The sequence below is a fragment of the Trachurus japonicus genome, chromosome 3 (assembly GCF_045865225.1).
Source record: "Trachurus japonicus isolate A0001 chromosome 3, Traja_1.0".
Lineage (NCBI taxonomy): Eukaryota > Metazoa > Chordata > Actinopteri > Carangiformes > Carangidae > Trachurus > Trachurus japonicus.
Window position 1 is genome coordinate 4,469,450 of NC_140909.1, and position 27,140 is coordinate 4,496,589.

A 27,140-nucleotide genomic window follows, 5' to 3' on the forward strand; every position below is an offset into this window, starting at 1 on the left:
GCTGAAGAGGAACTGTGAAGAACTCACTTGTAATGGAAAAGGACCTAAACCGAGCCGAGTCGAGTAGAGCTGTAACTGTGTAGTGGAGAAGGGGCAACACACATGCTATGCTGCACACACATCGGCGATCTCCCAGGGGAGCGATTAGGGCGATATGAAAATGTCAACAGGGCCCAACTCTAATAATTCTACATGATTATCTCATAGTGTGGTGAATGTGCAGGTCACAACTTGTCCACCAGAGCGTTGTGGAGTTGTTGGATTGTGTATTTGATGAGTTTGATGAGGGACAGGGGACTTCGTAGCGTAGCTCTGAGCAGCTCACGTCTCTGCCCCGCCGATCTCAAAACAACATGCACCGATAATCAAAGGTGATGATGAACCTACTGCTATGACTATAGGGGTTATTTATGGTGATAGGAGGATTTGCCAAAATGTTGAACTATCCTTTTAATGTGGGACAATGTTTGTTGGAAACAGCCGTCTGTGCTTTTCTTAAATAAACTTATAACTCAGACGTTGGATTCTATAAAGGAGCGTTTGGGTTTGATGGGCGCCATGTGCAGCGCCGGGTTGTCCCTGGTGAGGCTGGCCTGTCGGTGGCGGCCGCCGCCGTCGGGGAAACGGAGCTGCGAGGACGAAGCGACGCCTCCTCGGGGCTCTCGCTGCTGCTGCTGCTGCTGCTGCTGCTGCTGCTGCTCCTGGAAGGACGCTCGCTTGAACTCATTGTTCAACCCCGGGAACTCCATGACGGACATACTGAAGCTCTCTGCTCCTCCTCCTCCTCCTCCTCCTCGGCCCAGGCCGCCGGCGGTCTGCTGCTGCTGCTGCTGCTGCTGCTGCTGCTGCTGCTGCTGCTGCTGCTGGCCCTGGACTCGCACCGCTTTGTCCATGACTCCCATGAAGGGCCGCGGCTTCAGCTCGGGTTTGGTTTTGAAGCTCCCGCTGCTCTTGATGGGACACGGTGGCGGTGGTGGTGGTTGGTTTTGGCCGCCGCCGTCCGACAGATTCCCACTGGAGGAGGCCTGGCTGGAGCTGGAGCCCCTCGACCCCGCCGTGCCCCCCCCCCCACCACCACCTCCTCCCCCCTCCCTCCTCACCTCCATGCTGGAGCCCAGAGCTAGAGCCAGACCGTCCAGAGCTGCAGTCGTCGACAGTCGGTCCGACGCCCGGGAGAAGCTGGAGGAGCGCGGCTGGTACATGTGGTGGTGGTGGTGGTGGTGCATGAGGGGGGGGGGGCTGCTGCTGCTGCTGCTGCCGGTGGGGGGGGGGGGACATGGGGTGGTAGAGCTCCGTGGGACTGTGGGTGTGTCCAGAGTGTTCGTTGATGATGCCGATGTCGATGATGCCCAGCGGCGCCGGCGCCGGCCTCAGCGAGGTGGAGATGTGTCGGCCCGGCAACGGGCTGGACGGGCCGCCGCACAGAGAGAGAGGCCGGCCCCCCGCCCCCCCCAGGACCCTGCCCCCGGCCGACTGGAGCGAGTGGCAGTGGTGGTGGTGGTGTTGGTGGTGGTGATGAGTCCTGACGCTGCTGCTGCTGCTGCTGCTCTCCGGGTCCCTGATGCTGCTGCGCTGCCGGTGGTTGTTCACGGCAACGGGAACGGGAACGGGAACGCCGACCGGCTCGGGAACGTCCACACAGAACAGCTGGTTCTGGTTCTGGTTCTGGTTCTGGTTCTGGTTCTGGTTGTGTACGTGTAACTCGTCTTGAGGGAAACACGGCGGATCGGTCAGGGTCAGAGCTCCCGGGAGCGTCCTGTTGGGAGCGTATGGGTTCAGAGGCCAGAAGTCCAGACTCTTCTTCCCACACGGCAGACTCACCTCCTCACCTTCCTCCTCCTCCTCCTTCTCCTCCTCCTCATCCTCCTCTTTCTCTGCGTTCGTCGTCGTCGTCGTCTGCTGCTGCTCCGTGGGGATCGGCCGCTCCAGACTTCCCTGTGAATACACATCTGTCTCCTCCTCGTTGCCCTGGTGATGGGGGTGATGGTGTTGGTGGTGGGGGTGATGGTGGTGGTGTTGGTGTTGGTGTTGGTGGTGGGCATGGGCGTGTGTTGTTGTTGTTGTTGTTGTTGTGGAGTTGAGGCTCGCTAACGCCTTCTGGTGGTGTTTGCATTCCTCTTCCACCCGTGCCAGCAGGCGGCGTATCTCGCGGTTGGACGGGGAGAGTCGTGCGGCTTCGTGGAGGTCGGCCAGCGCTGCAGCAAACTGCCTGGGGAGACCAGAGAGAGAGACAGAGAGGAACAAAGGAACTTTACAAAGACTTTGTTTACAGCCGCAGCAGCAGGAGCAGCAGCACAGAAACGGACAAGGACGCTAAAATCAAATGAATCTGCTTTTAAAGGGATACGCTAATATTTTTTTTTTCGTGTCTTGCCTCACTCCCGAGTCCATGACCAGCAGATAGACACCATCCTTTCCACTGTGCGTGCAGTAACAAGGGAGATAGAGCCGTATCGACGTAATTAGCTTAGCTCAAACACTGGAAGTGTATGGGTAGTGTTAGCCTGCCTCCACCTAAAGTCGCTAATTAGCTTAGCTCAAACACTGGAAGTGTATAGGTAGTGTTAGCCTGCCTCCACCTAAAGTCGCTAATTAGCTTAGCTCAAACACTGGAAGTGTATGGGTAGTGTTAGCCTGCCTCCACCTAAAGTCGCTAATTAGCTTAGCTCAAACACTGGGAGTGTATGGGTAGTGTTAGCCTGCCTCCACCTAAAGTCGCTAATTAGCTTAGCTCAAACACTGGATGTGTATGGGTAGTGTTAGCCTGCCTCCACCTAAAGTCGCTAATTAGCTTAGCTCAAACACTGGATGTGTATGGGTAGTGTTAGCCTGCCTCCACCTAAAGTCATCAGAGAAACTCTTCAGCAACTCTAAACGGAAACCGGCGGGCCGATCTTCGTCTCAGAGCTGACAAAACTCTCCGGTAAGGCATCTTGAGCGGTCAAATGCCGCTAACGGGACGAGATCGGTCAAAACGGAGGGTTCAAGCAAAGACGCTTTATTTTGGTTCAAGCTAGCTACATCGAGGGTAGGTTAGCTTCCTGTTTCAAAGTAAAAGCACAAATTCTATCGTCATAGTTTTCTGTATGTAAAGGGCAACGGGTGTTTTATTTTGTGAAAGTAACCGGAAGTGCGTTGGTCACAACGGCTAGCTTGAGTAGCGCCGAATTCGTCCGAACAAAATTGTAAACAGCTGGAATTTAGATAAATTAACGACACACTGCTGATCTAAACGGCTACTTTCTCACCTAAACATGTTTGAATTAAGCAATATCACACGAGAGGGAGTGCTGTTGTACTGTATATCAGCACGGCTGTGATTCGGTCGTAGGCACGAGGCCGCAGGCCGAGTGCCGCAATATTTTTATTTTTGTGTCTTGCCTCACTCCCGAGTCCATGACCAGCAGATAGACACCATCCTTTCGACTGTGTGTGCAGTAACAAGGGAGATAGAGCCGTATCGCCCGTAATTAGCTTAGCTCAAACACTGGAAGTGTATAGGTAGTGTCTCCTACCCGAGCCGAAATCATTTCATTTTAGCTCTAAACTCTGTAAATATATCACTTTATCCACATTTCAAACATGTTTAGGTGAGAAAGTAGCCGTTTAGATCAGCAGTGTGTCGTTAATTTGTCTAAATACCAGCTGTTTACAATTTTGTTCGGACGAATTCGGCGCTACTCAAGCTAGCCGTTGTGACCAACGCACTTCCGGTTACTTTCACAAAATAAAACACCCATTGCCCTTTACATACAGAAAACCATGACGATAGAATTTGTGCTTTTACTTTTAAACAGGAAGCTAACCTACCCTCAATGTAGCTAGCTTGAACCAAAATAAAGCGTCTTTGCTTGAACCCTCCGTTTTGACCGATCTGGTCCCGTTAGCGGCATTTGACCGCTCAAGATGCCTTACCGGAGAGTTTTGTAGCTCTGAGACGAAGATCGGCCCGCCGGTTTCCCTTTAGAGTTGCTGAAGAGTTTCTCTGATGACTTTAGGGAGGCAGGCTAACACTACCTATACACTTCCAGTGTTTGAGCTAAGCTAATTAGCGACTTTAGGTGGAGGCAGGCTAACACTACCCATACACTTCCAGTGTTTGAGCTAAGCTAATTAGCGACTTTAGGTGGAGGCAGGCTAACATTACCCATACACTTCCAGTGTTTGAGCTAAGCTAATTAGCGACTTTAGGTGGAGGCAGGCTAACACTACCCATACACTTCCAGTGTTTGAGCTAAGCTAATTACAGGCGATACGGCTCTATCTCCATGGTTACTGCACACACAGTTGAAAGGATGGTGTCTATCTGCTGGTTCACCTCTGAATCCGCCCCCTTATCCTGTGGGGTGCCTCAGGGATCGGTCCTGGGCCCAATCCTTTTTGCCCTCTACCTGCTCCCACTAGGCAAGATCATTAGTAATTACAAGGGTATATCCTATCACTGTTATGCTGATGATATTCAGTTATATCTGTCCCTCGACCCCAACTCCAATTGTAATGTTAGTAATTTATGTGATTGTTTGGCCGAAGTTCAGAATTGGATGGCCAGCAATTTCCTGCAGCTTAACACTGATAAATCAGAACTTCTTATCATTGGTACTGATGACGCTGTCTCTGAGATGAGAAATTGTATGGGTTCCTTAAAATCATTAATACGTCCAAATCTCAAGAATTTAGGTGTCACCTTTGATCAACACATGAATTTTGACAAACATATCAATCAGTTATCCCGGATCTGCTTTTTTCATCTCCGAAACATTGCTAAGCTCAGAACCATGGTCTCCACACCCGAACTAGAAATGATCATCCACGCTTTTGTTTCATCCCGTCTGGACTACTCCAATTCACTGTTCTCCTGCCTCAGCAAATCATCCACTGACCGTCTTCAATTAATACAGAATGCCGCTGCCAGGCTCCTTACCAGGTCTCATAAATCACATCACATCACCCCCATTCTGTTCTCTCTTCACTGGCTTCCGGTACATTTCAGGATTCACTTCAAAATATTGGTTATTACCTATCAGGCCATTCACGGTCAAGCTCCCACCTACATCTCTGAACTCATAAAACCCTACACCACTTCCAGACCGTTACGTTCATCACACCAAGGCCTGCTCCATGTCCCCCGCACTAGGCTCATTACTAAAGGTGACAGGGCTTTTGAATCCATTGCACCAAGGCTTTGGAATGCCCTGCCTCCAGAATTGAGAGCTGCTTCCTCAGTCATATCATTTAAAAAGCAGCTAAAAACCCACTTATTTTCTCTTGCCTTTTATTAACTCTTTTACACTGTAGCCGATGTATTGCGATTGTTCTCTGCATTGTTGTTGTTGTTGTTGTTGTTGTTGTTGTTGTTGATTGTCTCCCTGTCGGTCAAATGTTGACTGATTGTGTTCAGCACCTTGTGACTGCTGTCTGTGAAAGGTGCTATATAAATAAATTTTCCTTCCTTCATGGACTCGGGAGTGAGGCAAGACATGTAAAAAAATGTTGGCGTATCACTTTAAAACAACACACTTTCACACAGTTTAATATTGTTGTGGTACCTGCTGCTCCTCTTGGCCCGAGCTCTGGCGTAATACGCTTCATACGACCGCGGCTTGAGCTCCAGGGCTTTGGTTGCAAACTCCTCAGCGATGCCAAAATCCTGTGTTTTCAGACATAAAAAAAACAAACAAAAAACAGTCAATTCAGTGTTTAAAGGTGACATATTATGGGAACATCACTTTTTGAAGGCTCTTTTAACATTTATTTAGGTGTTTGTCTTGCCTTCCGGCCCCGAAAGAAAAGAGAATAGATCAGTAACGGATGCATGAGAGTAGTAGTAGTAAAAAAAAAGTATGATAAACACGGCCACCGAGAGAGAGGACGGTTCCTGTAGAAGTTCCTAGCCCCTCCCTTTACCAGGAACTCCTGCAGTGGAAACAGCCTAATGATGTAACTAGTTTTTGAATTTGCATAACCGCACCCCTACCTGGGACCGGTAGAACGGGCGGGGCAAGCAGTGGCTCATTTGCATTTAAAGGGACATGCACTGAAACCAGCTGTTCTGAACAGGGCTGTTTTGAACAGATGAAAAAAGTGTTGATGTTTGATCCTTGCTATTTTTCACAGACATGTCTTTAAAAGGGGGGAAAGAGGCAGAATATGTCTCATTTAAAGGGATAGTTCAACATTTTGTTTGTTTGGCAAATTGGCCTATTGCCATAATCTCTATAGTCATAGCAGTAGGTTTGTTACCTTTAAATGTCGGTGCAAGCTGTTTTTAGAACGGCGGAGCAGAGTGGCAAGCTGCTCAGAGCTACGCTACGGAGGCTCATTATGGGATTTCTTGGTTTCCCTCATCAAACTCATCAAATACACAATCCAACAACTCCACAACGCTCTGGTGGACAAGTTGTGACCTGCACATTCACCACGCTATGAGATAATAACACAACGTTACCACACAGAGTTGTTTTAGAGGGAAATACATGCAAAACCGCTGATGCACGTTGCCTTCAGGGACAGTTTTTCATCAAGCAGTCTCTGCATTTCCCTCTAAAACAACTCCGTCACTCCACCGTTCTAAAAATAGCTTGCACCGACAATTAAAGGTAACAAACCTACTGCTATGACTATAGGGACTATGGCAATGGGCCAATTTGCCAAAATGTTGAACTATCCCTTTAAGTTTCAATTATGGAGACTTCACAGTAAACAAACGAACAACTCGTCTGTGGTTAAAGCAGAACTATTTGGGCTGTAATTATTGTGGCTCAGAGTCACTGTAATGGTTGAGTGACCTGTTATGAAGTGAATGGGGTCTAGGCCAATGCGCTCACCCCCCCCACTGGCTGAAAACCGCACTTGCAAGATCAGTCGTCCGTCTCGGTGTTACAAATCTCGTCAATGGATAGGAGATAAGAACGCATATGACATCATGCATGTCACGAATCGTGATTGGTTTGAGTTCGGAAAGTCGGAGGAAACCATGGAAACATGAAATGTTTACTGATGAAGTTCAGCTTGTGGCTAACGGGGAGCTAATGCTAACACAGATACACACACCATGGGTCTTTTACAAGATAATGTAATACATCATGACACACACACACACACCTTCGCGTTTTGGAACCTTTATTCCTGTGTGTGTATGTCTGTGTCTTTGTGCCTGTGTGTGGCTGTATTAGCGTTAGCTCCGTGTTAGCATAGCGTTAGCTCGGTGTTAGCGTCAGCTCCGTGTTAGCATTAGCTCCGTGTTAGCGTTAGCTCGGTGTTAGCAGTAAACACAAGCACGTGTAGGGGGGGTGGAGGAGGTGGTGGCGGCGAGTTTTTTTTTTTTTTACGACAGTGACATGTGCCTCCCAGAACTGTGGGGGAGCTCCGGAGAGGGAAAAAAAGAGAAACCAACGAAGGAGCGAGCTATTTCCGGCCGACTTGCAAAGTTCTGCTTTAAGAGGCCAGATTGTTAAAATGTTTTTCTTGTTATAATAATTCTGAGGCCGTTCAGTCCTGTATCTTCATTACTCTGGATGTGAAGATCGAAGTCTGTATAATGGAGGAGAACTCATGCTGCTGCAATCACTTTTATTGACCGGGATGAGCAACAGAGAGAGAGAGAGACCATCATCATCATCACCATCATCGTCATCATCATCACCGTCGTCTCAGGTGAATATCTAACGACACAAACACACAGCGCCGCGTCCTTGGGAGCGCCGGTCAAAATGGCAGCCCGAGCCTCCGATGTGAGATAGATAGTGAACATCTCCGTGTTGAATCTTTAATGACGGTGTCGTGTCGTGTCGTGTTGTGCGTTCTGATATAATATGTGGATTTAGCCAGTCCACTGTAAATAAACCCCCCATACACCCCCCCATATACCCCCCCCCCCCCCACCCCCATATACCCCCCCCCCCCCCCCCCTGCAGAGACACAGAGAAAGTGAGTGCGCCCGGTCTGCCAGAGAGAGAGAGTGACCTTATCACATCACATTATCTGCTCCATTATTCATCAGCCACAGTGACCCTAAGGATGGCATTTTTTACACAGTCTGTTAGGACGTCTGCCAGCAGCAGGGTGGGCTGCAGTCCTGGCTGCAGGCCACACACACACACTCACACACACACACACTCACACTCACACACATATATATATATCTATCTATCTGTGCACCAACAGCACAGCACCGTTATTCACCGTGTCACCACCTGCTTCCAGGTCTTAACGTGTACGTTCTCGTTTAGGCAGCGAGACATGAAACTGAATCTGAAAAGCAAAGGGATATTTTTACAGTGTTTCCACGCTGCTGCTGCTGCTGATGTCATCTTTTTAATGTTGATTCAGATAAATTATATATCTTAAGGTGCCTTCGACCTCCCTGCTACCTGCTGCCGGCAGTGTCTAATAAATGGGACGGTGTTATAAAGGGATAGTTAAACATTTTGGCATAGCAGTACTGTAGGTTCGTTACCTTTAATTGTCGGTGCAAGCTATTTTTAGAACGGCGGAGCAGAGCCGTGAGCTGCTCAGAGCTACGCTACGGAGGCTCATTATGGGATTTCTTGGTTTCCCTCATCATCAAACTCATCAAATACACAATCCAACAACTCCACAACGCTCTGGTGGACAAGTTGTGAGCTGCACATTCACCACGCTATGAGATAATAACACAACGTTACCACACAGAGTTGTTGTAGAGGGAAATTCATGCAAAACCACTGATGCACGTTGCCTTCAGGGACAGTTTTTCATCAACAGTCTCTGTATTTCCCTCTAAAACAACTCTGTGTGGTAACATTGTGTTATTATCTCATAGCGTGGTGAATGTGCAGGTCACAACTTGTCCACCAGAGCGTTGTGGAGTTGTTGGATTGTGTATTTGATGAGTTTGATGAGGGAAACCAAGAAATCCCATGAGTCTCCGTAGCGTAGCTCTGAGCAGCTCACTCACGGCTCTACTGCGATGACTATAGGGATTATGGCAATGGGCCAATTTGCCAAAATGTTGCCAACTATCCCTTTAAATAGCACATGAGCGGTGTGATGCTCTTGGACCTTACGTTGGTTTTCCTGCGGCAGCGCGACAGGTTCAGGTAGAGGGAGACCCGCAGGTCTTTGAGCCCCTTCAGCTCCTCGCTCTGCCCCTCGCGAGGCAGCTTCCTCAGGGCGTACTGGTACCGCTGGCCCGCCTCCTTCATACGTCCCTTCTGAGGAAAACACACACACACACACACACACACACACACACACACACACACACACACACACACACACACAGGAGACAGCCTAATCCATAAAAACACCTCATTTGAAGTTTATTCAGCTCTATCTGCCATGAATGAATTGAATGAATTTATATTTATTTACGTGTCGTGCACCAATTAAGGCGCCCATGCAGCCTATCAGGGCTTAACAAGACACATTTCATATTTAGACACCAAACAAAATCATCAGAGCACAGACAAAACAAAACAAAAACAAAAACCACATGTAATTCACATCAATAATTCACTTTTTCTTTTTGAAAAACAGCTACTTTTTTATGAAAGTAGCTGTAGTAAAGACTTCTTTTCTGAAGAACCATTCCAACTTTACATCATCATCAACCCAAAACAACTCAGGTTTCACATTTTGCATTTTCTGAAACAAAAACTGCCTGTTCTGGCTTCGTCATATAACGGACAATGAAACACAAAATGCAGTTCATCCTCAATTACATTTAGATTACGGTACATAATGTGCATAGTCTTTCATCCTCAGGTACTGAGTTAAACCGACCAACTTCTATTCTATCTATAACTTTGTGAGTATCGGCCATGACGCACCTTGTACAGCATGTTCCCTTCCTCCATCAGCTTCTGCAGCAGGATGAGGAGGATGTCTGGTTTGGACGAAGCCATGGCCCACGTGGCGTGACCTGATACACACACATATATATACACAATTATTAATTCATCTCTCTGTTATCTACCTCATCTTGTCTCTTGTGCTTTGTGTCTTGCATTAATCATGTACCTGATCGATCGTGCTGAGTCGATCTGTAGCCTGTCGAGAGAGGGAGGGAGAGAGGGAGTTAGTTAGAGAGGTGGAGGTGAAACTGCAGCAGAGACAGTCTGCAGGTTTAAACCAGGCCACTATGAAGTCATATAGATGCAGAGCGTGCAGGTGTAAAAGTGTGTAAACGAGTTGAGTCTTCACTGATTGGTTGAAGTCACCAAAAGTTAACATGCTACTGTGCTTGTTGTCTGACCCATGTCATGTCAGGTGTCATTGTAAATCTCTCTCTCTCCTGAACAAGCTCCAAAAATGGTCATTTCTTCCGTATCCACAACAAATCGTAAAAGTACGATTTACATTAACAATCCATGGAGTTTTACAGTACAAGTCTTTGAAGGGCGTTTTCTCAGAAAGAGTTTTCCCTCAGACTCTGAGTTAGAAATCTCCACTTCAGCAGCACTTTTGCAGACACCAAACCTTCCAGTTTGATCCCTGTCTATATTCTGAAGGTTTTTACAGAGGGGATTGTTGATATATCATTCACAGCCTGATTTATACAACATTTTATTCCTAAAAACATAGAGAAATGTGATTTTTTTAAAGGTCTGGTGACAGTATTTTGATAATGATAAAAAGAGATATCCAAAAACCCCTCAAAATAAAAAAAATAAATCAAGAATTTTGAAAGTAGCTTTATGCATTGTTCACATTTCTGTTCTGGAAATATATGCAAATTAGCGCATATTTCATTAGATATTGCTTAATTTACATATTTAAACATAAAATTTGACAAAACTTGTAATACAAAAAATATTTGTCTTAATGTAAGTGATAAACTTGGGAAGTTTCATGGTGAAATCTGTTAGTTTAAATTTTAACCCTATTCACCTGTAGTGTCTCGCCTTAAAAGCTGCAGTCGTGTTAAATGTTTTTTTATTTTGTTGTTGTTTTGAATCTGAAGCTGTGACTCTCTGCACCGTGTTCGTACCCGACTTGGACCCTTTCTTCAGCAGCGACGCCACCAGGGTCGGGTTCTGGCAGCCGCCGCTCCGCTGCTCCGAGCCTCTGGTGCCGTTGTTGTCGGCTCTCTCCAGCACGGCGCCGTGCTCCACCAGACAGTGAACCTGGTCGCACGCACAAACATAACAACAACGTTATACACTTAATATTGGTAATATTGCAGCAGTGAATAGGGTTTTAGATATTTTAATCATGAGTTGATTACAGACTCGATGCTAATTTATGATCATCAGATGGTTTTAATTACCCTCGCATGAGAGAGAGTCTGAGAATAATCCTTTGTTTTTTTTACCTTCACATGAGCTGTGATTGCAAAGCGACGTCCAGCGATGCAGAGCAAATTATTACCGTCATTATCTCAGTAATCATGATTTATTTTATTCTATTTATGAACCTGACATTTATATTTCTCACACTTTGCTCCATGAACTGCTTTTTCTTCAAGAATATGTTACAAGTGAGTGTCAATAATATTAATTTCCAGTGAAGACACAGCTCTCTGCAGTCTTTATTTCCCACTGTTCATATGATTTAAACCTGCAGAGCAGACATGTCTTTAAAAGGGGGAAAAGGGGCATAATATGTCTCATTTAAAGGGATAGTTCAACATTTTGGCAAATTGGCCCATTGCCATAATCCCTATAGTCATAGCAGTAGGTTCGTTACCTTTAATTGTCGGTGCAAGCTATTTTTAGGACGGCGGAGCAGAGCCGTGAGCTGCTCAGAGCTACGCTACGGAGGCTCATTATGGGATTTCTTGGTTTCCCTCATCAAACTCATCAAATACACAATCCAACAACTCCACAACGCTCTGGTGGACAAGTTGTGAGCTGCACATTCACCACGCTATGAGATAATAATGGAACGTTACCACACAGAGTTGTTTTAGAGGGAAATTCATGCAAAACCACTGATGCACGTTGCCTTCAGGGACAGTTTTTCATCAACAGTCTCTGTATTTACCTCTAAAACAACTCTGTCTGGTAACGTTTTTACAAGTTAGTGCCAATAATATTAATTTCCAGTAAAGACACAGCTCTCTGCAGTCTTTATTTCCCACTGTTCATATGATTTAAGCGTGAAACCCACTGTATCTGCGTCTCCGTTCAGAGCAGCCAGGTCCAGAGGAGTTCGTCCCTGTCGGTCCGGGTGGTTCAGGTCGGCGCCGGCCTCGACCAGCAGCTGCACGGCGGCTTTGTGTCCCTTCAGACAGGCCCAGCTCAGCGCAGTCAGCCCCTCCTGGTCGGCCGAGGACAGAGAGGCACCTGGGGGCCACGGGTAACGCAAACATACTGGTCAGTACGGTACGGTACAGTCAGTAGTGGAGTTGAGGGGGGATGAGGGGGGATGGCATCCCCCCCTGAAATAGAATAGAATAAACTTTAATGTTCCACAGGGGAAATTTGTTGTGGACTCAGTGCATGGTAAAAAAAGCTGACTCAATATACATAAAATACATAAATAACAGTTGACATGTACACACACACTCATGACACACCCAGTTAAGGGTTAAAAGATTAAAAAGCAAACAAACAAACAAACAAACAAACAAACAGACAAGCATCAGTTATTGCACATCTCCCAGATAAAAACTAAAACTAAAAAATTAAGCGTATAGCGTTAGTTCTGGCAGGCCATGACGTCAAGCTCTAATCAGCACAGCGTAACTGTCTTCACCTGTGCAGGTCAGCTGATGGCTCAGCTGACTCCCCTATTGGGGAACTGCATTCAGGGCGCCGCTGTTTAAACTGCTCTAGCCCGACGTCACCTCCCTTGCTGCTGCTGCTTCCTCTGCCGGCTTTTTTGCAAGACGGGCTCCCGCATGAGGGAAGGATCGCTGGTTGTGTTCGTGCTCGCCCTGCTGCTCCCGATGTCGTCGCCCCCGTCCACGATGCGGACCCGCGGCGGCTGGCGCGGTGTCGTGTCATGGGGCTTCAGCGAAGCTCTGGAACGGAGGACGCCATCTGCGACGACGGGGGAGGGGGGCTCCTTCTCTCCGTCGGGGCTCTCACCTGGCAGGTGGGGGCGGCGTCACACACAGCTGTTCCATTGACCGGCGACGGCTGATTCCGGGGCTGTGGAGTTTCTGTTTGCCAGCGATGCTGCCAAGCGGTCGGAGCCTCACACAAGGAACGGTTTGCTTTATTCTTAATTTGCGCTGGGTTTCAACCTCCATAGCGATAATACAGAATCATATTTGGCATTGAATTATTCACTGACGCAGCTCCTTTTGCGGGTTTTGGGGGGTTCGTCTATTTCCTTTTAAATGGGCTACATTTGTTTCCAACTTAAATAGCCTCCTGACATCTCTTGTTGCTAGAGGGTCAGGGATTTGCCGGCGTGGTCGTTTTGGGGGGTTTTCTTTGCTCCCTGTTTTCTTGTCTGTAACAACATCTATTGCACGTCTGTCCGTCCTGGGTGAGGGATCCCTCCTCTGTTGCTCACCCTGAGGTTTCTCCGATTTTTCCCTGTTAAAAGGGTTTTCCATGGAGTTTTTCCTCAGTCGATGTGAGGGTCTAAGGACAGAGGATGTTGTTACGATGCCATGTAAAGCCCTTTGAGACAAACTGTTTGTAAAAACGGGCTATACAAATAAAATTGCCTTGCCTTACTGCGCCTGTCAATAGAGCATTCTAGATGCACAAAAAGCTATGAGCCTTTCATTGTAAATAATTGATTTAATATTATTATTGTTATTATTATTAATAATGGTTATTATTATTGTAAAAATTATTATTGTTAAGAGGTAGCGTGTGGCTTATTCCCTATTAAATTTTATAGGCAAAAATTAATTCCATTCTAGATAGCCTCCTGGCATCTCTTAGCAGAGGTTCCAGGATTTGCCGGTGTGGTTGTTTTGGGGGTTTTCTTTGCTGCTGCGCTCCCTGCTTATGCCGTTCATGATGGCTCGTGAAGGGCAGGAAGGTGCTCTTCCTGCCTCAGGCTTTCCACGCAAGCGCGTGGAAGAGCAGGGGGTCCCAGAACAGTACCATACCGCCAAATTAAACTGTGCAAGTAAATAAATATTATTTTGACATAGTGGTCCTGACAGAAATTAAGCGTATAGCGTTAGTTCTGGCAGGCCATGACGTCAAGCTCTAATCAGCACAGCGTAACTGTCTTCACCTGTGCAGGTCAGCTGATGGCTCAGCTGACTCCCCTATTGGGGAACTGCATTCAGGGCGCGCTGTTTAAACTGCTGTAGCCCGACATCACCTCCCTTGCTGCTGCTGCTTCCTCTGCCGGCTTTTTTGCAACCCACCTCCGCCCCAGCTCCTCCTGTCATTATATCTTGTTGGTTGCTCTGCTCTGTCTGGGTTTTCTTTGCTGCTGCGCTCCCTGCTTATGCCGTTAATGATGGCTCGTGAAGGGCAGGAAGGTGCTCTTCCTGCCTCAGGCTTTCCACGCAAGCGCGTGGAAGAGCAGGGGGTCCCAGAACAGTACCATACCGCCAAATTAAACTGTGCAAGTAAATAAATATTATTTTGACATAGTGGTCCTGACAGAACAAGAGTTATTGCACACCTCCCAGGCCTCAGCGTTACACCATCTAAATCGAAATAAAAACGATCAAAATCATCCCCCCTGAAAAAATGCCATCCCTCCCCTTTTTACATTAAATGTTGGACATATAACTTGTAATTATAGGCTGTCAAATCAATTTTAACGGCGTCAATTTTTAAAAAAAATCTATTGATAGTTGATTTCATTAAAAAACATTTACACAAATCAAGCCTATCCACTTTTCCATGTTGATAAAAGTATTAAAATGATAATTCAAGGGACATTTAGGCTATAATAGATAGAAATGTGCGATTAATTTGCGATTAATCGCGAGTTAACTATGACATTCATGAGATTAATCGGGATTAAATATTTTAATAGATTGACAGCCCTAATTACAGTATTTCATCATTAGAGAGTAGGCCTACGCATGTTGAATAAAAGAAATAATAAAATCTGAGGGCACAAATAAAAAAATTCAAATAAACTTGGCTTGATTTGATTTGAGAGGATTAAGAAGTCTTATTTTCAGTGTTTTGTTTTGATATCGAATTTACATGAATTACCCCCCCCCCCTTTTTTTAGGTGAAAAAAATTGACCATCCCCCTGAATTTTTTTAGAGTACATTCATCTAAAGCGCTTAGATCTGGACTCGGACTCTCTCACCCTTGGACAGCAGCAGTTCGACGGTGCCGCCGTGGCCCTCGGACGCAGCCAGCATCAGCGCGGTGCGACTCTGCTTGTCGCTGACGTTGATGTCTGCTCCTTGTTTCAGCAGCAGCTCTGCAACCTGAGGAGTGGAGGAGAAAAAGATCTTAAAGGGATAGTTCAACATTTTTGGCAAATCGGGTCCATTGCCATAATCCCTATAGTCATAGCAGTAGGTTCGTTACCTTTAATTGTCGGTGCAAGCTGTTTTTAGAACGGCGGAGCAGAGCTGTGAGCTGCTCAGAGCTACGCTACGGAGGCTCATTATGGGATTTCTTGGTTTCCCCTCATCAAACTCATCAAATACACAATCCAACAACTCCACAACGCTCTGGTGGACAAGTTGTGAGCTGCACATTCACCACGCTATGAGATAATAACACAACGTTACCACACAGAGTTGTTTTAGAGGGAAATTCAGAGACTGTTGATGAAAAACTGTCCCTGAAGGCAACGTGCATCAGTGGTTTTGCATGAATTTCCCTCTAAAACAACTCTGTGTGGTAACGTTGTGTTATTATCTCATAGCGTGGTGAATGTGCAGCTCACAACTTGTCCACCAGAGCGTTGTGGAGTTGTTGGATTGTGTATTTGATGAGTTTGATGAGGGAAACCAAGAAATCCCATAATGAGCCTCCGTAGCGTAGCTCTGAGCAGCTCACGGCTCTGCTCCACCGTTCTAAAAATAGCTTGCACCGACAATAACGAACCTACTGCTATGACTGTAGGGATTATGGCAATGGGCCCAATTGCCAAAATGTTGAACTATCCCTTTAAAAAACACAAAAAATGCAGTAAAAAAGTAAAAAATGCAGACAAAGGAGGTGAAACGATGATGATCTGAAACCTCTCACCTGTGCGTGTCCGTGTTTGGCGGCGCTGAGCAGCGGGGCCATCCCTCTGCGGTTCGGTAACTCCAGCCCGGCCCCTCGCTCCAGGAGGAAGCTGCACACCTCCATCCTGCCTCTTCCCGCTGCAGCGCTCAGCACTGACAGAGGGTCGGAGCGATGAAGAGGAGGAGGAGGAGGAGGAGGTGGTGGAGGAGAATATGTAAGTGACATGTTTAAAGAGAGAGAAGCAGAAGCAGGAGTGAGAAACAGAGAAAAACAAGACGGATGAACGTTTCCATAATTCATAAGGTGTTGTGTATCTGTACATCTCTGATCTATAATTTAAACATTGTGCTGAAGTGAATGTTTTGATACCTGACAATTAGTACGGGTCATAATCTACACTTCCTACTCTTATTTCCAACGAAATGATAAAAAAACAACAACCTTGCATCCTCTTTAACCAGCCACTGCTGCTTTAATAAATAAACACTGGGCTTTGTATTAGTTTGCGGGTCCTTCAGCTAATGGAGGAGAGCAGCGAGGTATCGATGCCACTCTCTAACCTCCGACTGCCCTTGATAACCACCACCATCGTGTTTCATGCGACCACACGCTCCAGTGAGCTAATCGATGGTGTGATTATGTCTTTAAAGAGAAGTTATTATCACCGAAAGGACAAAACAAAGAAAAAAGAAAAAACTGGGTGTAAGTCGTCGACTTTTTTTTTTTTTTTTTTTGCACAGCTGCTGCTCTCCTGCTCTCACTTCCTCTGCTTCAGCACAGAAAAGATGAGGAGTGGAGGTGGGGGGGGGGCAGGAGCAGTGTAATAGAGTTACAGTCTAATGGTGCTGCAGGCTGCAGCCGACATGCTTTCAGGAAATGGACCTAACAGAATCCTGCAAGCTGCACACTGTGTCTGTGATGGAGGTAAAACTATTACCATTGGATAACAGATGCTTTTTAGATGGACCAGATATTCTGTGATGCTCCCTTTCTGCTAAAAACCTACAATAAAACCTATTTACTATTTGAAAATCCTAATGGGAATGCATCTCTGGATGAGGCAGAGGGGTTTCTCCTTCCTATTCCCTGTGTCTCTACTCTGCGTAGTGGTGTTTGTCTCTCTGACGCCCTTGAGCGTGACTCCAGACCCAGACTGATGGACAGAAAGAGGTGAGAAAGCTAAATTTATCTGACTGATAGCAGAAATGCACCCGTTTCTCCCCAGAGAGAGTCGTGACCATCCATCTGCACTGCCAGCTGTTCGTCTTTCAAGTCCAGCAAGCTCTTCACCACCTGCAGGAAAAAACACACAATTTTACACTCCTCTGTATTGCTGGCTTGCTGTGCACAAAAAAACCAAAACAAAAGCACCCACATGGACCTTGACCACAGCAAACTGCATTTAATAAATCCTCCACATCAAGCTGCGCTCCACATTAAAGGGATACACCAACTTTTTTTTTTCATGTCTTGCCCTTGCCTCACTCCCGAGTCCATAACAAGCAGATAGACACCATCCTTTCCACTGTGCGTGCAGTAACCATGGAGATAGAGCCGTATCGCCCGTAATTAGCTTAGCTCAAACACTGGAAGTGTATGGGTAGTGTTAGCCTGAATCCACCTAAAGTCGCTAATTAGCTTAGCTCAAGCGCTGGAAGTGTATGGGTAGTGTTAGCCTGCCTCCACCTAAAGTCACTAATTAGCTTAGCTCAAACACTGGAAGTGTATGGGTAGTGTTAGCCTGCCTCCACCTAAAGTCATCAGAGAAACTCTTCAGCAACTCTAAAGGGAAACCGGCGGGCCGATCTTCGTCTCAGAGCTGACAAAACTCTCCGGTAAGGCATCTTGAGCGGTCAAATGCCGCTAACGGGACGAGATCGGTCAAAACGGAGGGTTCAAGCAAAGACGCTTTATTTTGGTTCAAGCTAGCTACATCGACGGTAGGTTAGCTTCCTGTTTCAAAGTAAAAGCACAAATTCTATCGTCATGGTTTTCTGTGTGTAAAGGGCAACGGGTGTTTTATTTTGTGAAAGTAACCGGAAGTGCGTTGGTCACAACAGCTAGCTTGAGTAGCGCCGAATTCGTCCGAACAAAATTGTAAACAGCTGGTATTTAGACAAATTAACGACACACTGCTGATCTAAACGGCTACTTTCTCACCTAAACATGTTTGAAATGTGGATAAAGTGAAATATTTACAGAGTTTAGAGCTAAAATGAAATCAGCTTCTGACTGGTGATTTCAGCTCGGGTAGGAGGCAGGTTAACACTACCCATACACTTCCAGTGTTTGAGCTAAGCTAATTAGCGACTTTAGGTGGAGGCAGGCTAACACTACCTATACACTTCCAGTGTTTGAGCTAAGCTAATTTATACACTTCCAGTGTTTGAGCTAAGCTAATTAGCGACTTTAGTTGGAGGCAGGCTAACACTACCTATACACTTCCAGTGTTTGAGCTAAGCTAATTACGGGCGATACGGCTCTATCTCCCTTGTTACTGCACGCACAGTGGAAAGGATGGTGTCTATCTGCTGGTCATGGACTCGGGAGTGAGGCAAGACACGGGAAAAAAAATGTTGGCGTATCCCTTTAAAAAAAAGAAGGAAAAATCTCTTCTCAGCAGAGAGTCAGGAGGAGGAGGAGGATCTGATACGTTACCTGTGTGTGTCCCACGCTCGCTGCAGCCGTCGCCGCCTGCTGTGCCGCCTGTGTTTTCCCCGTCACCGCCTCGTTGCCGTGGTGCTGCTGCGTGTCGGCGGGGGGCTCCGCTGCCCCCCAGTCGTGGCCCAGCAAGATGCCGATGATCTCCGCGTGGCCCTTCAGCCCGGCGTGGACCAGCGCACACTGGCCGTTCTTATCAGCGTGGCCCACCTGGCACATATTATGGGATGGATGGAGGACACGACACACAGAGGGACTTAAACGCTGCCTGTTCTACTGTGGCCTAGTTGATGTCACCTCTCCCAGAATAGAGCCTGAAACTGTGGATGAGAGTGAAACCAGAGGCCTGATACAGATTTATGTTCGCCCCAAAAACCAAATGTATAGTTTTTTGGATCAAACTTTGCACTGAGGCAAGATCTCAAATTTACGTGTCTCCAAAAATGGTTAATGAGGTTAGGTTAACCTTCTAGGGGTTAAAGGCAGTTTATAAAGTTCTTTATTAGCTGCGCTTAAACCAGAGAGGTGAACAATAATCAAGATGAGAAAGAACCAAAGCTTGTATAACCAGCAAGTTGGTGCTTGGAGTAAGGAAGGAGGAGCAACTTCTTATAATGGATAGATTTCTTCCCATTTTTCCTACAATTTTATCTATATGTTTCTGCCATGATAATTTACTGTCAAGGTTAAAGGAATAGTTCAACAAAAAATGAAATTCAGTCATTAGTGACTCCCCCTCATGCTGATGAATACTCCAGAGTAGTTTTTTATTCCTCAAAGTGCATCTAGAGACCCGGGAGGCCGATTCATAATCCAACTGGCTCAATAGAGCCTGACACAAAAACGTCCATAAAACTACACAAAAACCATTTAATATTCCTCCACACTGCTCGTCCACTGCAATCCAAGTGTCCTGAAGGGAGATAGTCCAGAGTTTACTGGAAACAACCTCATTTAGGACATTTTTACAGCCTAAACAGTCCTGTATTGAATTTGCCTCGGACGGGCTCTCAGTATCAGCATGAGGGTGAGTCACTAATGACTGAATTTCATTTTTTGGTGAACTATTCCTTTAACCTTGACAATAAATTATCATGGCATATAGATAAAATTGTAGGAAAAATGGGAAGAAATATATCCATGATAAGAAGATGCTCCTCCTTCACCACCTGGCTGGTTATACAAGCTTTGGTTCTTTCTCATCTTGATTATTGTTCACCTCTCTGGTGAAGCGCAGCTAATAAAGAACTTTATAAACTGCAGTTAGTGCAAAATAGAGCAGTGCGTCTTGCCCTTCGGTGCTCAATGAGGAAAAGCATAGACAAAATGCATGCTGATCTTGCCTGGCTGAAAGTGGAAGACAGATCAGGGTTCCTACACATTTGAAATTTCCAAATTCCATACTTTTTCCAGACCCTAATTTCCAGACTTCTCGTTAAAATATTTATATTATTTGTGATATTTGAGTAAATAGATGTGCACAATATAAAAAAAGCATGCAATTTATCATTTGTTTTCATTATTCTGAGTGTGTATGCCATTATGCAACCAAATTTCCTGGAGATTGTAGCTAGGTACAATAGCGCATAGAAAATAATTAACCCAAATAACTTCAGATGAAACCAAACCCAGAGAAGTACTAAGAAAAATATATTTCCATACAATAGTTTCCATTTTCCATACTTTTCCAGACCTGGAAATGTATAAAATCAAATTCCATACTTTTCCATACTTTCCATACTTGCGTAGGAACCCTGACAGATTAAGAATACGTGTGTTTTAAAACAACCGACTGTTTTTGCTGATTTTCTTTTTATGAAATTTTTATCTCAATGTATTTGGTAACTTTGATTTGATTGTTGGCAGGTGCAGTGTGTGTGGGTGTGAGTGTGTGTGTGTGTGAGCGTGTGTAGGGGGAAATTAGTGTTGAAATTGTATTCATGTATTTATTCATGTAAAATATTATTGTTATTTGGATTTATATGCACGTTTTAACATGGACCACAGGAAGAGTAGCTGTTGCAGGAGTAGCTAACAGCTAATGGGGATCCTAATAAAGAAATAAACCAATATTTGGCCCTCTTCTTCCTCCCTCTTCCTCCCTCCCTCTGACACTGACTCTGACTCTGACCTTGGCCCCCTTCTTGCAGAGCAGACTGACGATGTCCACGTGTCCCGCGGCGGCGGCCAGACACAGCGGCGTCATCCCGCTGTCGGTGGTCGCGTCCACGGGCGACGACATCTCCAGCAGCAGCGCCACCATCTCCACGTGTCCCAGGTGGGCGTGCACGGCCAGGATGGGGGCGTGGCCTATCACCTCCGTGCACCAGGTCACACTAGCGCCACCGAGCATCAGCAGACGACTCACCTGCCCGACGGATAGAGTTAATATAAGAACATACACTGCAAAAACCATTCGGGTTCGGGGGAAAAAAGCTAAAAAAAAATGTGGTGAAATCTTCTGTATTGATCATTTTACTTGACAAGAAATCATAAAATAAGTTGGTTTGAGGTCTGAAAAAGTAGAAAACGCTGGTTTTTAGATTAAATTTATCTATCTATCTATCTATCTATCTATCTATCTATCTATCTATCTATCTATCTATCTATCTATCTATCTATCTATCTATCTATCTATCTATCTATCTATATCTTTAGACTCCCCCAAGAGGAATTAAATGTTCTTGCTAATTCTTACTAATTTTAAGCTCTAAAGCGATACTAAAACAAATGGCTATTTTAAGTGATAATGACTTAATTTTAGTGTAGTGTGATGATGCTGTTACTTATGTAAAAACAAGTCGTCTCATCTCAGAAACAGTCTTTCATCATGGAAAAGGAAACTGTTTTATGATGAAAGACTGATAGAAACTCATAGAAATGAGCCCAGAATATAAATACCTGTTCAAAGTGTTACATAAGTTTGTGCAGTGGAAATCAGTGTCCTTTTACTTCCGGGTTGAAGAAAATTTGGTTGATCTCCGTTTAATGCAGCTTGTTTTACTACTAAATTATTCAATTTCCAGATTTCCTTTATAACTGAGGCATAAAAAAACACATCAATGATCAATAAACCCTGAATTCAAAGATTCAAAGGAGAAAACTATGAAATAACCTTTAAACCCAGATAATTCATCTCATATTTGCAGATCTAAGATTAATTTAGATCTTGGCAAACAACAGGATCATTTGCAGTGCATATTTGTGTGTTTTTCTAATGTGGAGCGAGCGTAGAGTGTGTGTGTATGTACGGTGTGTGTGTGTGTGTGTGTGTATGTGTGTGTGTGTGTATGTGTGTGTCACCTTGATGTTAGGTGTGTAGAGGTTCCTCAGGGAAGCCAGCGCAGCGGACAGACTGTCTGTGCTGCAGTTCACCCACATGGCCTGAAGAACGCTGGAGGACACACCCGTCTTCTTACTCAGACCCTGTTAGTGTGTGTGTGTGTGTGTGTGTGTGTGTGTGTGTGTGTGTGTGTGTGTGTGTGTGTGTGTGTGTATATGAGAGGGAGAGAGATTAAAGTTGCTTAGTTGAGATCTGTGGTGCAGAATTTGAATTGCGTCCCAGGAGAGGAGGTGCCGTGCATGCAAACAGTACAACATCCACTGAACCGTGGGCGTTTATGTATATGAGTCCAGCTAATGTGTGTGTGGGTGACGCTGGGAACAGGGGGTTCACTATTATTTATTGTGTGTGATATTCAGCAGTCAAGTAAGTGCAGGATTCTGATTATTAAAGTGAAGCCTCTGGGAATCGGAGGAGAAACCAGAGGAGGCTTAAAGGTGCAATCGCTGCTAAACCTACATAAGTTTTATATACTACGTAGTATATGCGGTGCAGAAAGTCTCACTCGGCTCGGCTCGCTCGTGTTACCTTGAAGATGTGAGCCTTGAGGATGTGGTGTCCCAGTTCCATGGTCTGCTGCCGGTTCAGTTTGCCCTCCTGTCTGGAGAACATGAAGGCCAGCAGGGCGTGGCCGCTCCTGATGCAGAACACGCCAGGTATTAGATCACAACAGAACAGAACAGAACAGAACAGGCACCAACGCATCAATCACATATTATGGGTTATCTGACAAGGTGGCTCATTACAAGCCGCAGCAATGATATGCAATGGTTTATACACACTTCCTGTCTCCTAAAGTGGGCGTTCGTCCCCTCGCCTCGTGTTAAAGTGAGCTCAGCTATTTATATTTTCTTCTGCTCAAATCAGATATTCAAACAGCTTACAGTGATTTAGCATTAAAAACATTTGTTAGCGTGGGTGTTTGCAGTGTTACCTATCTGTGCCAAATCTCGCGAGAGTGAGTGTGTTTGTCTTTAACAAAGTTAATTTTCTCCTGATTTGTTTATAATTTGTCCAAATTTCATGTTAAAATGTTCAGAAGAGACGAGTCTTGTGAAAAATTAGTCCAATATTTACTTCAGTGACTATGGAGAGACCATAATCTGAGCCCATGTTCACTTCACTCAATTGGAGTCAATAGACTCAAGACCTGCTGCTGCTGCTGGTCTCCTAAAGGGAGCGGAGTCACGGTCTGCCGGTCTCCTAAAGGGGGCAGAGCCACGGTCTCATTTGCAAGCAACTAAAAGCAACATTTTTAATAATTTGACCATGTGTGGTTGGTTGCTAGAGGTAAAGCTCGGGGAGGACGCCACAGAAATGAGCTGGAGGGATTTAGCTGAGCTGAAAACTGATCGACTTTTCTCTCTCAAGCAAATTTGGTCTTTTTTACATTGTATTTAAGGTGACATGTTATGAAAATATCGCTTTTTGAAGGCTCTTTAACATAAATTTGGGTGTTTGTCTTGCCTTCTGGCCCCCGAAACGTGAGAATTGACAAAAAAAATCTGTAATTTTCAGGCTCCCGAGGTTAAAATCTATGTGGTTTTACGAGCTGTTCCCTCGGTTGTCTGGCAATGATGTAACTATTTTTCGAATTTGCATAACCCCGCCCCTTCTACTGGTACCAGTAGAAGGGGCGGGGCAAGCAGTGGCTCATTTGCATTTAAAGGGACAGACGCTGAAACCGGCCGTTCTGAACAGGTCTATTTTGAACAGACGAAGAAAGTATGATGTTTGATCCTTGCGGGATTTTGACCGAAGCATGTCACAGACATGTCTTTACACCTACGAACAATTTCAATTTGTGGATAAGGGGCAGAATATGTCTCCTTTAATGACAAGCTGGGTTGTACTATGTTCATCCTTTTATCATAGTTAATGATTTTGCACTCTCGCGGCATTACAGTAGGACACATGCTGACTTTTTTTTTGCTTTAAAAATCCTTATATGGGCAGATATTGTACTGTAACCCCATGACTCAATGTTAAACCCAAAGTTACGCCCTTGGTGGGGCGTCTTTTTCCGTCTCGTTTCTTAACCATCTTTCTGTGGCCTCACCTCGGGTCACAGAGGAAGTCGGTGCTCTCTCCGTCCGCTCTCCAGACCAGCCACTCCCTGAAGGAGGGATGACACAGCATCCGAGTGCCGTCCCTGCGTCTCACCTGCAGAGACACAGGATGCAGATCAATTATTTCATTAGCACACAGACAGACAGACAGACAGACCTATTCCACACGTAACTCTTGTCACCTTAGAACCCAATATTGCTGTACCTCTCAATCACAGTTCTGTTACTTTATCGTGGACCAAGAATATGGAATTTATTACCTGTACATTTTTTTGATTTATCTTTACAACAATTTAGGAGAGCACTAAAGTCTCTCCTGCTAACCAGCCAATACTTGCCACATGGTCTGCCTATCTAAACTGGGATTATTTTATATTTCTTATCATATGTTTATCAAGCTTTTTGTATTGCATTGTACAATGTTAAATCATGTTAAACCATGTTTGTATTTATTATGCATGAACGACTTTTGTACCTCACAAATGTAGCTATGCTCATTAGCTTAGAACTGTAGTCGGAGAATGCCGCCCTACAAGCCCCTGGAGGGGTTTTTGGCATTCCCCTTCACATTGTTTTGGATTTTATATTTTATATCTTTTTTTAACTTTGAAATGTGAAAATAAATAAACAAACAAACAAACAAACAGACAGACAGAGAGACAGACAGACAGACAGACAGACAGACAGACAGACCGAACGTCCCTGATTATACTGTAATTCTTTTATGGAACGACTTCTAAATCTGTATATGTGCAAATGATTTACCCGGGAGCAAATCAAAGGCGACGTTCAAACAAAAGCCTGAGTCATTATGTACCTTCCAGGCCGGCGTCTATCAGGAGTCTTACCATGAATCCAGCCAGGCTGTCTAATCTCTGCTGGAAGTCCTTCCACTCCAGCTCGCCCCTCACGCTGCCTGCATTCAGCGCCCTGAACATTTGTTCGTCAGTCAGTGGGTGCAGAGACGCCAGGGCCACATTTAGCACCGGAAGGACCCGTTCAAAGAGCTCTTTATCCGGGAAGCTCACACGGCACATCAGCAGGTACACCTGCCGAGGGGAGAGGGTCCACAGGTGAGGTGAGGTTAGCTTAGCACCAGATGCTAATAGTCCGAGTTTTCACATTACAGTAGATTTGCAATTTAACATGAAAATAAAATAAATCATTTCTAAATATTGAGATCTGCTAAGTCTGTTGGTGCTTATTGCAGCTTATTGATTTCTTTTTATGGTAACAAAAACAGAAAGCTAGACAGCAGCAGCTTCTGATTTCCCACCATCGATATGTCGCTTCGTATAAACTCAGATTTATGCATCCTGAATTTGTATTGCTTTAACATCATTTAATCTTTTACTTGTAGATTTTAGGTTTTAGGCTGCTAATTACCTGATATTGTCAAGAAATAGCCAAGAAATAACAATTAATTGCCTCATAATGTCTAGAAATATCTAAACAGTCAATTTCATAGTAATGTTGAGAAATATACCCAGGAAATAATGATCTTTATGAAACACATGACATTACTATGAAATTGACCATTATTTCTGGGCTATTTCTTGACATTATCACATAATTAGTGGCCTGTAAATTAAAGGGTTACCATATTTTATTTGTTTATTTACAGCTCATTTGTATTCTATTGCACTTTACTAACTTACTTTATGGTTTTATGTTTTTAATTGATCTGTAAAGGACTTTCGTCAACTCCGGTTGCTCTATAAATAAAGTTGAGTTGAGTAATTATAGTAACTATTTATTTTTGACGGTCACTTCTCGCACCTATATTTAACATAACATTACTGTATCTGCAGAAACATGCATGAAAAGTAAATATCTGAATTACACATGCACACGTGTTGTATATCTTTGTTATAATTATCATTATTAGTTGACATGTAGTTATTAATATGGTTTTGGATGGTAAACATTCGTAGCTGTCCGTGCAGACTGACCTAGATTATCCAGAAAAAAGTTGTTTATCTGCAATAATCCTCATCATAAATAACAGAAAGACGCAGACAGGGAGCAGCTCTCAGGTTCACGCTGTTCAAACCCACATGAATGAACACGACTGAGTCTGAAGAACGACTGCGGCTCCCAACTGGGGAAATGGGACAATCCGAGCCGCACGTGAACGCAGCATCACACATTCCCATCTGTTGTCCTACTTCATACTGATGATGATTATGTAACGTTTAAATACATCTGTCATTTTGCTTTAGTCGCTCACTGTGGATTTTTGTTTTCTTTCTTTTTTTAATGGGTACTTTATATAGTAAAATACTTGTTCTTATTTGAAGTCGTTTATTGATCTGAGCAGAGTGAGAGTGTACGACGTGTGTGAGTTTTTTTCTTCATAACATGTCTGAGCAGTAGCTGCCGTCTGTGTACTACTTCTCTGTGTGTGTGTGTGTGAGGACAGTGATTGCTTCAGCTACACGTGAGATGCCATTTCACGGCAGACAGCTCACCAGGATGACTGACAAGTGTTAAAGGGTGAGACCGTGAACTTGACCAGATGAGGAGGAGGAGGAGGAGGAGGAAGGTGGGTCCAAAAATACACTCAAGGCAAAATGTGTCTTTTAAGCTCTGGGTGATTCACAATAGTTTACACAGTGATAGTTTATATAAATTACTGGATGTTTCTAATCTATTATTTTAATGAATTTACCACCACCAACCACTTAGTTTTATCTGTTACTCTGTTGGTATTACCTTCAGTTTTTTCTTTGTATATGTGTTTCTATATGTCTTTATATACTGTATGTATATACCTATATATTAGAGAGATAAAGATGAGTGATAATATATTAGAATAAATCCATATATGTATATATTAGAGTACGACGGAGTATTAGGGCCACATTGAGGGAAAAAAAAAACAGACTTCGAGAATAAAGTCATAAATTTATGAGAATAAAGTCGTAAATTTACGAGAATAAAGTCATACATTTCCTACGAGAAAAAAAGTCATAACATTACGAGAATAAAGTCGTATATTTACAAGAATAAAGTCG

General features: G+C 44.6%; 1 protein-coding gene across 1 annotated transcript in view; it reads right to left on the bottom strand.

Moving 5' to 3' along the window:
* Positions 1-418: 418 nt before the first annotated feature.
* The window catches only part of LOC146989450 (protein TANC1-like), an 87,713-nt gene continuing 60,991 nt past the window's right edge, over positions 419-27,140 (bottom strand). The window contains 18 exon segments of the mRNA XM_085773012.1: positions 419-1,253; positions 1,255-1,567; positions 1,703-2,209; positions 5,547-5,647; positions 9,045-9,191; positions 9,810-9,901; positions 10,000-10,029; positions 10,970-11,105; positions 12,091-12,266; positions 15,173-15,296; positions 16,069-16,202; positions 17,262-17,343; positions 18,709-18,921; positions 20,843-21,079; positions 22,015-22,137; positions 22,583-22,691; positions 24,114-24,217; positions 24,972-25,172. Coding sequence (XP_085629138.1) covers positions 513-1,253; positions 1,255-1,567; positions 1,703-2,209; positions 5,547-5,647; positions 9,045-9,191; positions 9,810-9,901; positions 10,000-10,029; positions 10,970-11,105; positions 12,091-12,266; positions 15,173-15,296; positions 16,069-16,202; positions 17,262-17,343; positions 18,709-18,921; positions 20,843-21,079; positions 22,015-22,137; positions 22,583-22,691; positions 24,114-24,217; positions 24,972-25,172 — 3,570 coding nt within the window. The 3' untranslated portion in view covers positions 419-512.